The sequence below is a fragment of the Homalodisca vitripennis genome, chromosome 8 (genome assembly GCF_021130785.1).
Source record: "Homalodisca vitripennis isolate AUS2020 chromosome 8, UT_GWSS_2.1, whole genome shotgun sequence".
NCBI classification, from domain to species: Eukaryota; Metazoa; Arthropoda; class Insecta; order Hemiptera; family Cicadellidae; genus Homalodisca; species Homalodisca vitripennis.
Genome location: NC_060214.1, coordinates 33,086,446 through 33,098,701, shown reverse-complemented (window position 1 = coordinate 33,098,701; position 12,256 = coordinate 33,086,446). Strand labels below are relative to the sequence as shown.

Genomic DNA, 12,256 nt, shown 5'->3' with positions numbered 1-12,256 from the left:
TCTCTTTACATTCCTATCGACCATGGGCAGATGTCACTAGAGTATAGGTTCAGGCCAATCAGAATAAATGGATGGATTGAATCATGTCAAAATAATTAAAGGTAAAGTGACATGTTTTCAACATAGATGTGTACTTCCTTTGTAATCCAGGTTAAGATTATTTTCCGATTAATTACAATCAAATCAATTGTTTCTTAACCCCTTAATTGCAGTGCACATACATATACAAATTTGTGTGCCAAGATCCATCACTGCTACACCGTAAACATACAGAACTCGCCATTTGATCTTTGTTTGAATAAACTCATGTAACTAAATGGTATTGCCATTCAGTAGCATAAATCCAGACTATAAAAACTCCAAAATGTGCCCTTATTGATTAGTGCTATTCCACCTGCTATTCTATTCACAAAATATTTGTCAACTGTCAGTTGTGTAACTGTTTTTTTGTAAGCTTCCCTAGAGTTTTTATAAACTTGTAATAGTGGTTTTTTAAAGTGTAAGACATAACCTTTTATTACCGGTCACAATAATTTTAGCTAATTATGTAAATTGCACCATGATCATGACTCCGAAAATTACTGAATACAGATCTAAAGATATGTATACAGTTAAAATCTGTGTTATATTAATAACGAAATGTTAAAATAAAATTTATTTAGTATACTAATATTATAAAAGCGAATGTAAATTTGTTTGTTAGGCTTTCACGTGCAAACTACTTAACCGATAATTATGAAACTTTGTAAATATATTCTTGGAGGTATTAAAAATAACATAGGATACTTTATATTAACTAAAAAAACTTTATTTTTTATGACAAATAAAAAAATTTTGTCAAAAAATCTCAAAATCTAGCTACTTCAACACCATCTAGCATACCAGTAATGAAGTTCCAACCATGAGTACTATAATACCGCCACACTGTATTATCAATGGTCACGTTAACATCAAATCCAATTGATTATAAAAATGGTAGTTTTATTGGTTGGTGATTTCCGACAAACCCTACCAGTCATTCAGAGGGGGACACCAGCAGATGGAATTCAAGCCAGCATTAAATCATCCAGCTTATGGTCGAGAGTTGAAAAACTCAGCCTGAAAACGAATATGAGAGTGCATCTTCATAATGATGTGGATTCGGGACTTTACGCAGAAATGTTGTTGAAAATTGGTGATGGTTGTTTAGAAGTTGATGCTGAAGATTACATATTACTATCCAGAGAATTTTGCAATTTAGTAAAAAATAATGTGGATGTCATTGCTTATGTTTTTCCAGAATTGCTACAAAATTAAAGTTGTGATCTGTGGTTGTGCTCCAGAGCAATATTAGCACCAAAAAATGAAGTACTTCATCGGATCAACACTGACATTTTAGAGGTGCAAGGAGAAATGAAGGAATATTTGTCAATGGATACAATTATGGATACGGAACTTAGTACTTCATATTCTGTGGAGTTCTTAAATTCACTTGAACTGTCGGGTGTACCTACACATAAACTTCAATTAAAACTAAAAGTACCAGTAATGCTTATGCGAAATCTAAATCCTCCTTTGCTATGTAATGGAACAAGGCTTCGGATAACGAAATTGGGGCAGAATATACTTGGTACTACTATTTTAACAGGTGTCGGTAAGGGAAAAGTGTTATCATACCTTGGATTCCAATTATTCCCACCAATCTTCCATTCGAATTCAAAAGGGTTCAGTTTCCTATCAAGCTTAGCTTTCCTGTTACTATAAACAAAGCACAAGAGCAGACATTACAGTTAGCGGGAGTGCAATCAGAAAAGCCGTGCTTCTCTCATAGTCAACTACATGTAGCCTGTTTGTGAGTGTCTAATGCCTGGAATTTACACATATTTGCACCTGACGGAAAAACTTATAATATAGTCTACAAAATATTCTACAGTGATACTCTACATTTTATCTTTTTAAATTGTTAGAATTCAAAATTATTTATATTTATTGCATTGAAATATATTTGAACATGTGTAGTTGTAATTTGATAAAGCATATTTTAAGTTTTTGAAACTTCGTTGTGTGTAGTAATATTTGGGAATTGATAATCCTAGCTAAGCATATATATATATATATATATATATATATATATATATATATACACTTACCAAATATCTTTACTTTAGTGATGTAAACATTCCTTATTGAGTTCAAATCAATAAGCTACACTCAAACAAATTTGACATCAAAATGAGCGTTTCTAAACTTACCTCTACGGGATGTATGATATTAATTTTGGTCAGAGTGTTGATGTATGTCTGAGAGTCGCTGATTTGGCAAAGGACCAGATGCGGGCGATTCACGTCCAGTGCTGCCACCCCGACCTCTCCTCTTGCCAACCCTCGTCCCTCGGTGATGGCTACCAGTTATATCAAATGAGTATTAGTTAATACAGGAGATAAAGATAGATTCTGGTAAATTCACCATAGTATACATCAGCTGATTGAAAATTTCATATGTAATACGTTTACATCACTCTTCTACTGAATTGTAATTCATTCAGTAGAAGAGTTTCAGCTTAACCCAAACGTAACTTTAATAACATGAAGCATTAGTTACCAGTGAGTGTTTCTGTGTTAGATAAGAAATCGGAATAAAATATTCACCTCGAATTAAACTCCTCTACCCAGTGTTTATAATCAGCATAACTGGATTACAGAACTAACATTTGGCTCCAACCAGACATCGTTTCTATCCCTCTGCCAGAGACCAGAGTATGAGGGTACAAACAGACATATCTGCCATACTGATATAATTTCAATCAGGATACCTTTATTCTTCGTGGGGCTATTCTCACTCACCCTAACCCAGCAATCCTCCTACAGGCCACATACATTAGACCAATATAACTCTCAAAGAATTAAGTATTGAAAAATATATGAAAACAGTTAAAAAATCTTGAAATCAACTTAATTTAATGGGTTTTTGGATCTATTTAAATTTATTTTTAAAAATCCAGTATTTTAGAAAAACGCCTTTAATAAACTACTGAACTATTTATATTACTATTAGTATTAGACTGTTAATTAGCTATAATTATCAAAAGGATTGACCATTGGTTGTGTGAACATTATTTTAAACTGTCCTGCCCATCTACAGACCTGTACTCACTAATCTCTTACCCAAGATCATCTGCTGGGCACTCTCCAAGCTAGATGTCGTCTTGGGTGTCCGAGGAGTGTGAGATGTATGAGTGTGGGAAGATGAAGAGACAGGTCGTGGGCCACTGCTTGTCGATGATCTGGAACAATAACCTGTTATTAAGCATGAACCTAGAATTTTTTATCCCAATTTTTTAACTGTTATTACGTCACAAAATGTTTAGAAACCATTAAATCTCTATGTGGTGTATAACTAGGTGCATTATTTGTTAGTACAATACAGGTTATAGAATACCAGACTGGAATCATTTAAAACTTAAGGCACATTAGCAAAATGTTAAGTATAAGTACTTAAAACTAATAAGGTACTTTTTCATCATTTAAAAATACATGTGAATTTTTTTCAAATATTATAATACAAAGTTCTAAACACTGTATGAGGAATTAAAAATTTAAGTTGTAAACACTATGCTACTAAAATAAACTATTTTTACTCCTATTTATGAAGAAACTGTCTCTTTCAATACATCAACTAAGGTTATTGTAACTATATATATATATATAACTCAATCCTAACAAGAGTGCAGACTGTCAACCCCAAACACCTTATTTATTTATGGTTTCTTGCTGATGATAGGTGACTGACTTTAAAGGATGACAGAATGTTACAGATGTATGGTTTTGTAAAGTGTATCAAAATATTATTCGAGAACTACCATCTGCTCTTGATGTTGATAAATCTTCAAACACAAGATATATAGCAAGATATCAATTGACAGCCTAGTAAAGATATCTAGTACCGTAATGTTGTTTGTACTATATGTACAAATTACTTTTACATTATTTTACATTGACGATTACTATTGGTGAATTTGTGTTTTACTTAATTTTGTCATTGATTTGACAAAGTGCTTTTTTTTGTCTTGCTTGATATTTACATAATTAAAGTCATGTTTTGTGATTCTGCATACTCAATTTTATAGGCCATTTTAAGCTTTTTTTAATTTTTTTACTTGCATTGAACTTAACACTAAGTGTCTGTATTGTTAGTTAGCTCTGGAGGTATAAGCAATGTGCACTTTTCAAACAAAGTTTGATAGTAAAAGTCTGTCTTTTCTGACTGTTCTTAGCATTGGACATTGGCAGCATCCAATAAACAAATTGGGATAAAAAATTCTAGGTTCATGCTTAATCACAGACAACCCACAGCTAATACAGGATTAAAATCTTATTTGTGAACCTTCTTTCAATTTGGAGTTGATCTTAAACAGAGTTTTCTAAGACACCTAACGGATCAACAGGACTTACCTTGGCTTACGGGCACCGCTCGCTGAGTTCGGGGGAGGAAGACTTCTCACAGGCTGACGCTGGTTGCTGGATAACTTACTAGTGGAACTGTTGGTCATCTCAGGAATGACTGGAGTGCGAAAAGCTTCGGCAAGAAACTCATTGGTAATCTGTGGCTCTTTGCTTGTGGTCTTGTTCTGGAACACTGCTGCCAAGTTTGGAGTTTTAACTGGTTCTGTAGAATGAGAACTGCTGCTGTTTCGATTGGCAGCTCCCAAAACTTGGGCTGGTATAGAAGCAGACTGTTGGCCTGTAGTGACATCACTGCTTGTTAAGAGGGAATTATTTGATGTTTGATCCACAGCTGGTCGAGGAAAGTCTGGAAACATAATAACAATTGTATATAGAACAACATATGTGCACATAAAATAAACTCATAATCATTGACAGATCGCAGAGAAATCATCAATTTAAAAAAAATATAATAACATGATCTTTCCACTAAACATATATGAAACTTTGGTATTATTATTCAGAGGTCACTCTATCCCTATCTACTATTTGTTACTAGCCTATCATGATTTTTATAATACCTAAGTACATAGGTATTATAAAAAGAAAAATCATGCGAGCGCTCATAAAGTTTATCTTTAACGTTGGTTCTACTAGTAACATATTTATGATAACCTAATCTAAACCTACTTTATTACATAGTAACAAGAATAACTAGTAGCTAGAAACAGAGTGGCCTCTAGGTAATACCAACGTACCTTGTACACTAACAATACAATACATTAAATTGGTATTATATCGTTATATCTAATTTTAAACATATTTCAATTCAGTAAAAATAGATTTTACTGACTACCAAAACTCCTATAAAACATTTTTTTTGAATAGATTCTACTAACAAATTTAAAGGACCTGTGTTTTATTCAGTAGAAACACATTTTTCAATGTTTTTCTCATTGTTTAAATATGGGAAGAATGATTGATACTTTGGTATTACCCAGAGTCCACTATTTTTAGAAGAGATTTTCTTACCGACACCAAAAAAAATTACATTATTAGAATAAAGAGACTTTATTTGACTTACTGTGAAAATTACATGTCATTAGAATGATCAGTTTTTGTTTTCTGGCTCAAAAAATGATACTTTTCTTGCTTCCGTTTGAGAAGCAGAGAACAAGAACTGATCGTTACAATGACATAATTTTCACAGTAAGTCAAAAATCTGTTCGTTCTAATAACGTACATTTTAAGGTCCCCTGTAAGTAAAACTCTTTCTAAAATAGCGACCTCTTGATAATACCATAGTAACAAATGATTGTACACATACAGGAGAAATAAATCTTTCAATAATGTTTAAATTACAACGTTGGAATCCTGTTGCCTCACAATGCAGGCAACAGACAAAAAACAACTATTTTAAAAGTATCTAGCTTCTATCCAACACATGACAATTATAAAAAAAGAAAGAGTTATTATTTCAAAGTTATACTGAAACAATTATTCTTCAAGTATTTGAATGGCCATTCTTACAGTATCTGGATGATCATTTTACCATATTCAGAAAAAATAGAAACATAAAACACACTGAGAGAATTGTGTCCACGAAAAACATTTCTTTAATTGTTTATAGAATACATTAAAAAATTAGAATGTAACCAGTTAGGAAATATCAGACCGAAATATCAGAGGAAAAATGATGGATAGACTTTATCTGAGGTAGAAACTGTGCTCAAAATTACAAAAACACTCTTAAATTAACCTCAAGCATAGTTAGTAGACCTATTCTCCCATAAAACTCCCTGTCCTTTTTAGTATGAATGTTGATAATCCTGTTATCCACTTCTCTTATAGAAATTCCATTTTAGTTTATTATCCCACCCGGGTAGGATACGATAAGCAGACCCGGTTTTTTATATCGATATTGACAAACGATACTACTCAATTATAACTTTCGATATAACTAACCGATAGGCTACTGATTTTGAACAATAACTTGTATCAACTGTAAATACTTTCTCATATAATAAACATATTTTCTTTTATAGGCTAGATAATAACAGACAGTTGCAGATCATCTCTGTGAGTATTTTTGCAAAAGAGAATTACGGTCGTCTAGAGAAGATTCTTCAACAACTTCTCGATAACGGTTAATCATTGCTATACAGGAAAAAACATATAAATAATTACGCGTATTTCGTATTATTTCCTGTTATAAATGGTTTTTATGTTCTTATCATTTCATTATTATCTATGAGTTTTTTCTATTTCCAATTCTAATAGTTTGTTTGATCGTTAGAGCTCATTTATTATTTATAAGATTATCAATGTGTGCGTTGTATTAGTTATTTTAATTTAAAATATGATTGTGATTATGACTATAGATATGTTGAAATGATTTATAAATGTGTATTTGATAAATGAATATTAAATATCGATGATTGTACTAATCTATATAAAAACCCTGGTCTGCTTATCATACTCTACCCTCCTACCCAAAATCCCGATACTCCCGGCCCTCTAGATTGATGCACTATGGGATATAATCTAAATTCTAAACATGTCAATAATCATTGTGCAATATATGGTTTTACAGCACTTAAACATTCTCAGAAATACTAAGAACTAAAAGTTTTGAAGTGGTTTATAGACCAACCTGCCTCTGAAACTAGCTAAATGACTTCTCTTGTAGGTACTGATAACAGAATATTAGGCTATATAATATTAGTTGTTTGAATGAAACTAATGCCTTGATTGCTGCAAAATTAACAGCTAGATTGAAAAATACATGAATGTTTGACATAAAAACTGTGTTGCTACAGTTGGTTTGCCAGAAAATACTGTGCTACTAAGTTGTTTTGCAGTCACTTCTAGGTTTAAATAATTTATACTAGCCTAGAACTGTACATCACACAACCTATTTCTTCAAATAATGGTTTCTAGTTTTACTTACATGTATTAAAAACTGGTCCATTTCTACACCTTCCACGTCGTCCTCTGGTGGATTTTCTATTGAGAGTAGCTCGAATTACATTCATAATAATAGAACCAATCAACGAAATAAACAAAAGATACAGCTTGACGACATAATAATATAGACAGGTTAACTCGGCCAACTATGGCGAAAGGGAGGTTTGAATTGAATTGCAATCTGCTTGAATCCCGGCAGAGATATCCAGGAGCGGGAAAGGAGAAATAAGGAAGTAAGAAAACACACTGTGTACTTTGGTTAATTTTAATCACCGACAACCAAATGACCCAATGGCGCAATCACAAACATGTAATGTGAGTAGTGAAAAGAGGTCTTGGTACTTGTTTATTGATCTTGAAATTACACTGTTAACCTGTGAAATCTTCATCCAGATATTAATGAAACGGCTAAATTGAAGTGGTGAAATGCAAGCAGTGGAATATTACTATCGGTAGCCAGTGATCTTGTTGATACCTGGAATTTTTTTACTGGTTATTCATCGGTGGATTCACAGCAATACACGTCGTGTTATGCGTAGGACCAGCACCTGCGATCTCATTATGAAGTGATCACTAATAAGTAATAATATAATATAGCTAATAATAGTTACTCTGTGTTTACATTAATCGAATATAATGCAACAATGCCATAAAATACAAGGGTTTAGACCTTACCATTGCTAGATAACTTTGAAATATTGTTTTCTGTTTTAATGTGCTTGTAAAAGTTAAGTTCACTGCTAATACTTTTTATTGTTCACACCAAGAAGTTACTTCTAGCGCGTCGTTTCATCGTTCACCGACAAGCACTACCAGTTAATAAATGTTGGTCAGAAGTTATTTTCTGTTCACCTTTTTCACCGTTAAATTTCACTACTATTTACATTTTACAAGGATCGTTTTCACTGACCCTAATAAATAATAATAGATAGGCCCACCACTACGTGTGACGTGCCAGCAGACTGACAGTGACCTCTGCTTCTCGGCGAAGGAGTAAAAAATCCTTCAGTTCTTGATAAAACAAGTGTATGTTATTTTTTTTGCTCCATTGTAGGAAAACTGCTATTTCTGTGATTATTCCATACAGTTCGAGTAAAGTGTAAAGGTTACTCCTTCATTCACTATTTGGTTTTGAGATGACTGGTTTTGGTTAACATTAGTTGGGTTGTTTCGTCCAGAGTGAACCTAGTTGATTTCAGAAGTCTTTTTCTAAGATAATGGAATTGTTTTTTATTTCTTTACACATAGGACAGCCTTTGTAGTTCGCAAGATACTCACCAGAGTACAAAACGCAAGAGATTAATTGCAAACCTTTGTATCATGATCCTGAGACTATTCAACTTAACATGTATTTTGACAGTAGGATTTATTATGTCCATAAAGTTCGCAACGTGTAAATTGAACAACTTTTTATTAGGTGGTCCAAATAAAACATTTGCATTTAATTTATACCGTACTAAATTTTTAATGTTTCTTTATTATGGTCGCAAGACTAAATCAATAAAACATTTAGATATTGGTTTGTTTGTAACTCTATTTCTTACACTGACCAGATTTCTAGCCTTGTGCTAGTTTTATTTGATCGCTATTTTTAGGTCGCAGTAATGATGAAAAAGTTAAGAACACTTATAGGAATTCTCAGGTTTAATCACCATCGAGTCTAGGACTGATCATTGGTGAAACATTTATCAATCTTGTCAATAACATGGGGATGGCTTTGAATCATTTATTGGGTTGTTAGCTATGATATCTTCATCCATTGAACTTTCTTTATTATAGGATTTCTTTGTTTGTTGTGATTCATATCTATTACTGAGTTGAATAGGGCCATTACTTTTTCCTAGTAACCTAACTTACAAAATTACGTTTGAGTCCATGGTCTGGCGGGGAAGTAATACTATTCATTTGATGTTTCTTGACTTAACTGTTTGTCTGATTCATTATCAGAAATGTATCCATAAAATGATTTGTACTGATTGAATTCCGATATGTTGAAATTCTTCCGAAACGAATCATCGTAATTACGTTCATGTGAGGTCTGTTCCATAATGGGAGAGAAATAAACAATCAAACAAGTTCCTAACCTAAAAAATAAACTGAATACATCAAACCAAGGAGCGTCCAAAATTAAACATAAACTAATGCACTGATTTTACATTATTAATTCACTACGCATTAACAAATCAAAACACAAATATATGCAAAAATCAAATACAATTTGTAATTTAATGCTTTGTACAGAGAAAAATAAAATTATATATCTTAACCGCTAAGGTACGTTTACACTGGTACTCATGTATGACAATGAGAATTTGTATAATATTCTTGTATAATACAAATTTAAAATTTTTATTTTTTGTTTTTCTTTTAATCTCATTTAAGCCTTAGCGGCAGCTACGCTGGCTTCGAATTGCACTGGTTTTTATTTTATTGTCAAAGTACATGATTGGACCTCTCCGGGATTTGAACCCGTGATCTCTCGGTTAGAGAGCCGAGACTATAACCATTAGTCTGCGGAGTAGGACTAAATTTAAAGTTTGAGTACTGAAATCGTAATACATGTTAACTGACATCTGAGCGTTTACTCTTGCACACATGTTGATACTAAAAACGAGATGTTAAATATTGGTTGTTTTCGAAGATTTTATATCATTATTACTATGAATAGTGATGAAATGGAGTTTTTATACATAAACACGGCTGTTGATAGAATAAAGAAAAGAAAATTGCGGTGGTGGCAGCGTGATTCTTTGGACAAAAGAGCTACAGAGAGAAAAATGTGCTTTGTACAGTATAAAATTTGTCTGAATCTCTTTACCAAGGAATTTTAATTCTTGCACTATGGCAGTGTAAATTTCTTTCCTTTTGTTACTATCCTTGTACTCTTTGGACTTAGAATATACGGAGTAATTCTTAGGGATAATGAAGTACTCTCATTATCAAAATTAACAAACCCTTATTTTTCTAGACTGGACAGAAATTAGTACTTTAAATTTTGCAAATATCAGTAAAAAACTTTAACGAACATATTCTGAGGCAAATGATAATCCAAACGATAGATATGAAAGTGAAGAATACGTTGCACATATATACAGATGAGTCAACGATTGGATCACGAGTAGGGATTGATATATACGATGCAAAGAACAATATAACATTTGGTATGACATTACATCAATCAACTTCAGATGCACTGCAGAATTATAGGTAATAAACCAAGCTCTAATATACCCTGACAAGTTAGAAGACAGGACTGCTCTAACGATATTCTCTAATTTTCAAGTAGCTCTGCAGACAACATTGTGCAACCTACAAAGGTTTCATTAGTTCATAAATTAATTACCAGTAAAAAGCCATAACGTTACAGTAGATGCCCGAAAACATAGGTATCAAAAGAAATTAAGTTGCTGACAAAATTTCTAAACATGATAGTAATGATGTGAATATTCAGACAAATATAAATCACTACAAAAGATATAATTATGTATTTACAGAAAAAAATAAATACATTGTTTGTTAAAGTACACAGAGATTTCTCAAGTTCTGACAAAGGCCAATAGTGCAAGTAAGTGCAATTTAACCATGAAGCCGTGGATATGAATGAGTAGTTTAAACATACACTTTATAATAATGATGTGCTGGTTGAGATTTTGACCTTTTCAACCCACCACGATTACATCAGATGAAGCTATTAGATAGTCCTAACTGTAAAAAATGTAAGAGTGGGTTTGAGGAATCAATCGATCATATTATTAAATCAGTGTTTACCAACCTTTCTTCAAACGGATCATCATTATCTTTGGGAACACATCTTGAAATTTCTAATAGACGCAAATATAAAGATATGAAATGATAAGAATATAAACTGACATGGCCTGGAAATATAATGTTTCTTAACAAATAATTTAAAACTTAAAGTTAAGTTGATAAATATGGTAGGTAACCAATTAGAATCAATAATATTTTTTTAAGATAAAAGTTGTGCGATGTATGGTACAAATAACAAGTCCAAAATTAATAAAAACTCTTTGAACTTAACATCCTATACGAAGCCCTAATTTTTTCAATTAGTTGCAGCATTTTTTCTCGAGTCCAGTCTAAAGAATACAACCAAAAAAATTAATAAGTTAAAATTATAAAAACCATTACCTCAATTTAAACACAATGAAAATAACCTACAAAATGAATTGTCTAGTTGAGAAAGGTTAAAATTATAAAAAATACTACCTCAATTTAAACACAATGAAAATAACTTACAACATTAATTGTCTAATTGAGGAAGGCTTCAATTGTCATGTCAAAGTTTAATACGTTCACTGCCGTAGCATAATTTATTGTTCTTTCTATGCATTACGTGGATTTCGTAACCAGTCTTTCATTTAGCGCATTACGAGATATATAGACCTCGTTGCCCAAGCGAATTTTTACGCATTGTAAAACGTTATAAAGTACTAACACAGTGCTCTAGAGTCTTGTTCTCGAACAGAACACAGACTCAGTCTTTTTCAAAGTCGGCAGTCAGGATTATGATATGACGTAATTATAGGAGGCCCTGAGATCTCGTAAAGCATTAAAGGAAGATTAATGATTTTAATATGAAATGTTCATTTGTAGACAAGATAATACTGTAACATAAATTACAAGTACTGGTATCTTTATTAGAGCTAAATTGTACGCAAAGGAACAAATATTAGGAAAATGCAAGTTAATTGGTAGAGGGATAAAAACATTTACAACCACGGTAAGTGCACCTTACATACAGCAAAGAGTGAAATAGATCTATAATAGTTTTATTTTAATTCTAGTTTTTTATAGTAGTTAGGGAAGTAAATTAAACTATGAATAAAATTAAGAAAATGATAGGCCTA

At 32.2% G+C, this 12,256-nt stretch overlaps 1 protein-coding gene across 1 annotated transcript in view; it reads right to left on the bottom strand.

Annotated features, from left to right (window-relative positions):
• LOC124367524 (mutS protein homolog 4-like) overlaps positions 1–7,618 on the bottom strand; it is a 32,408-nt gene extending 24,790 nt beyond the window's left edge. Inside the window, exons 1-4 of the mRNA XM_046824408.1 lie at positions 7,372–7,618; positions 4,431–4,788; positions 3,144–3,262; positions 2,232–2,380 (exon numbers count right to left, since the gene is read on the bottom strand). Of these exons, the coding sequence (XP_046680364.1) occupies positions 2,232–2,380; positions 3,144–3,262; positions 4,431–4,788; positions 7,372–7,456 (711 nt within the window). The 5' untranslated portion in view covers positions 7,457–7,618. The remainder of the gene's footprint in view (positions 1–2,231; positions 2,381–3,143; positions 3,263–4,430; positions 4,789–7,371) is intronic.
• Between the last annotated feature and the right edge of the window lie 4,638 nt (positions 7,619–12,256).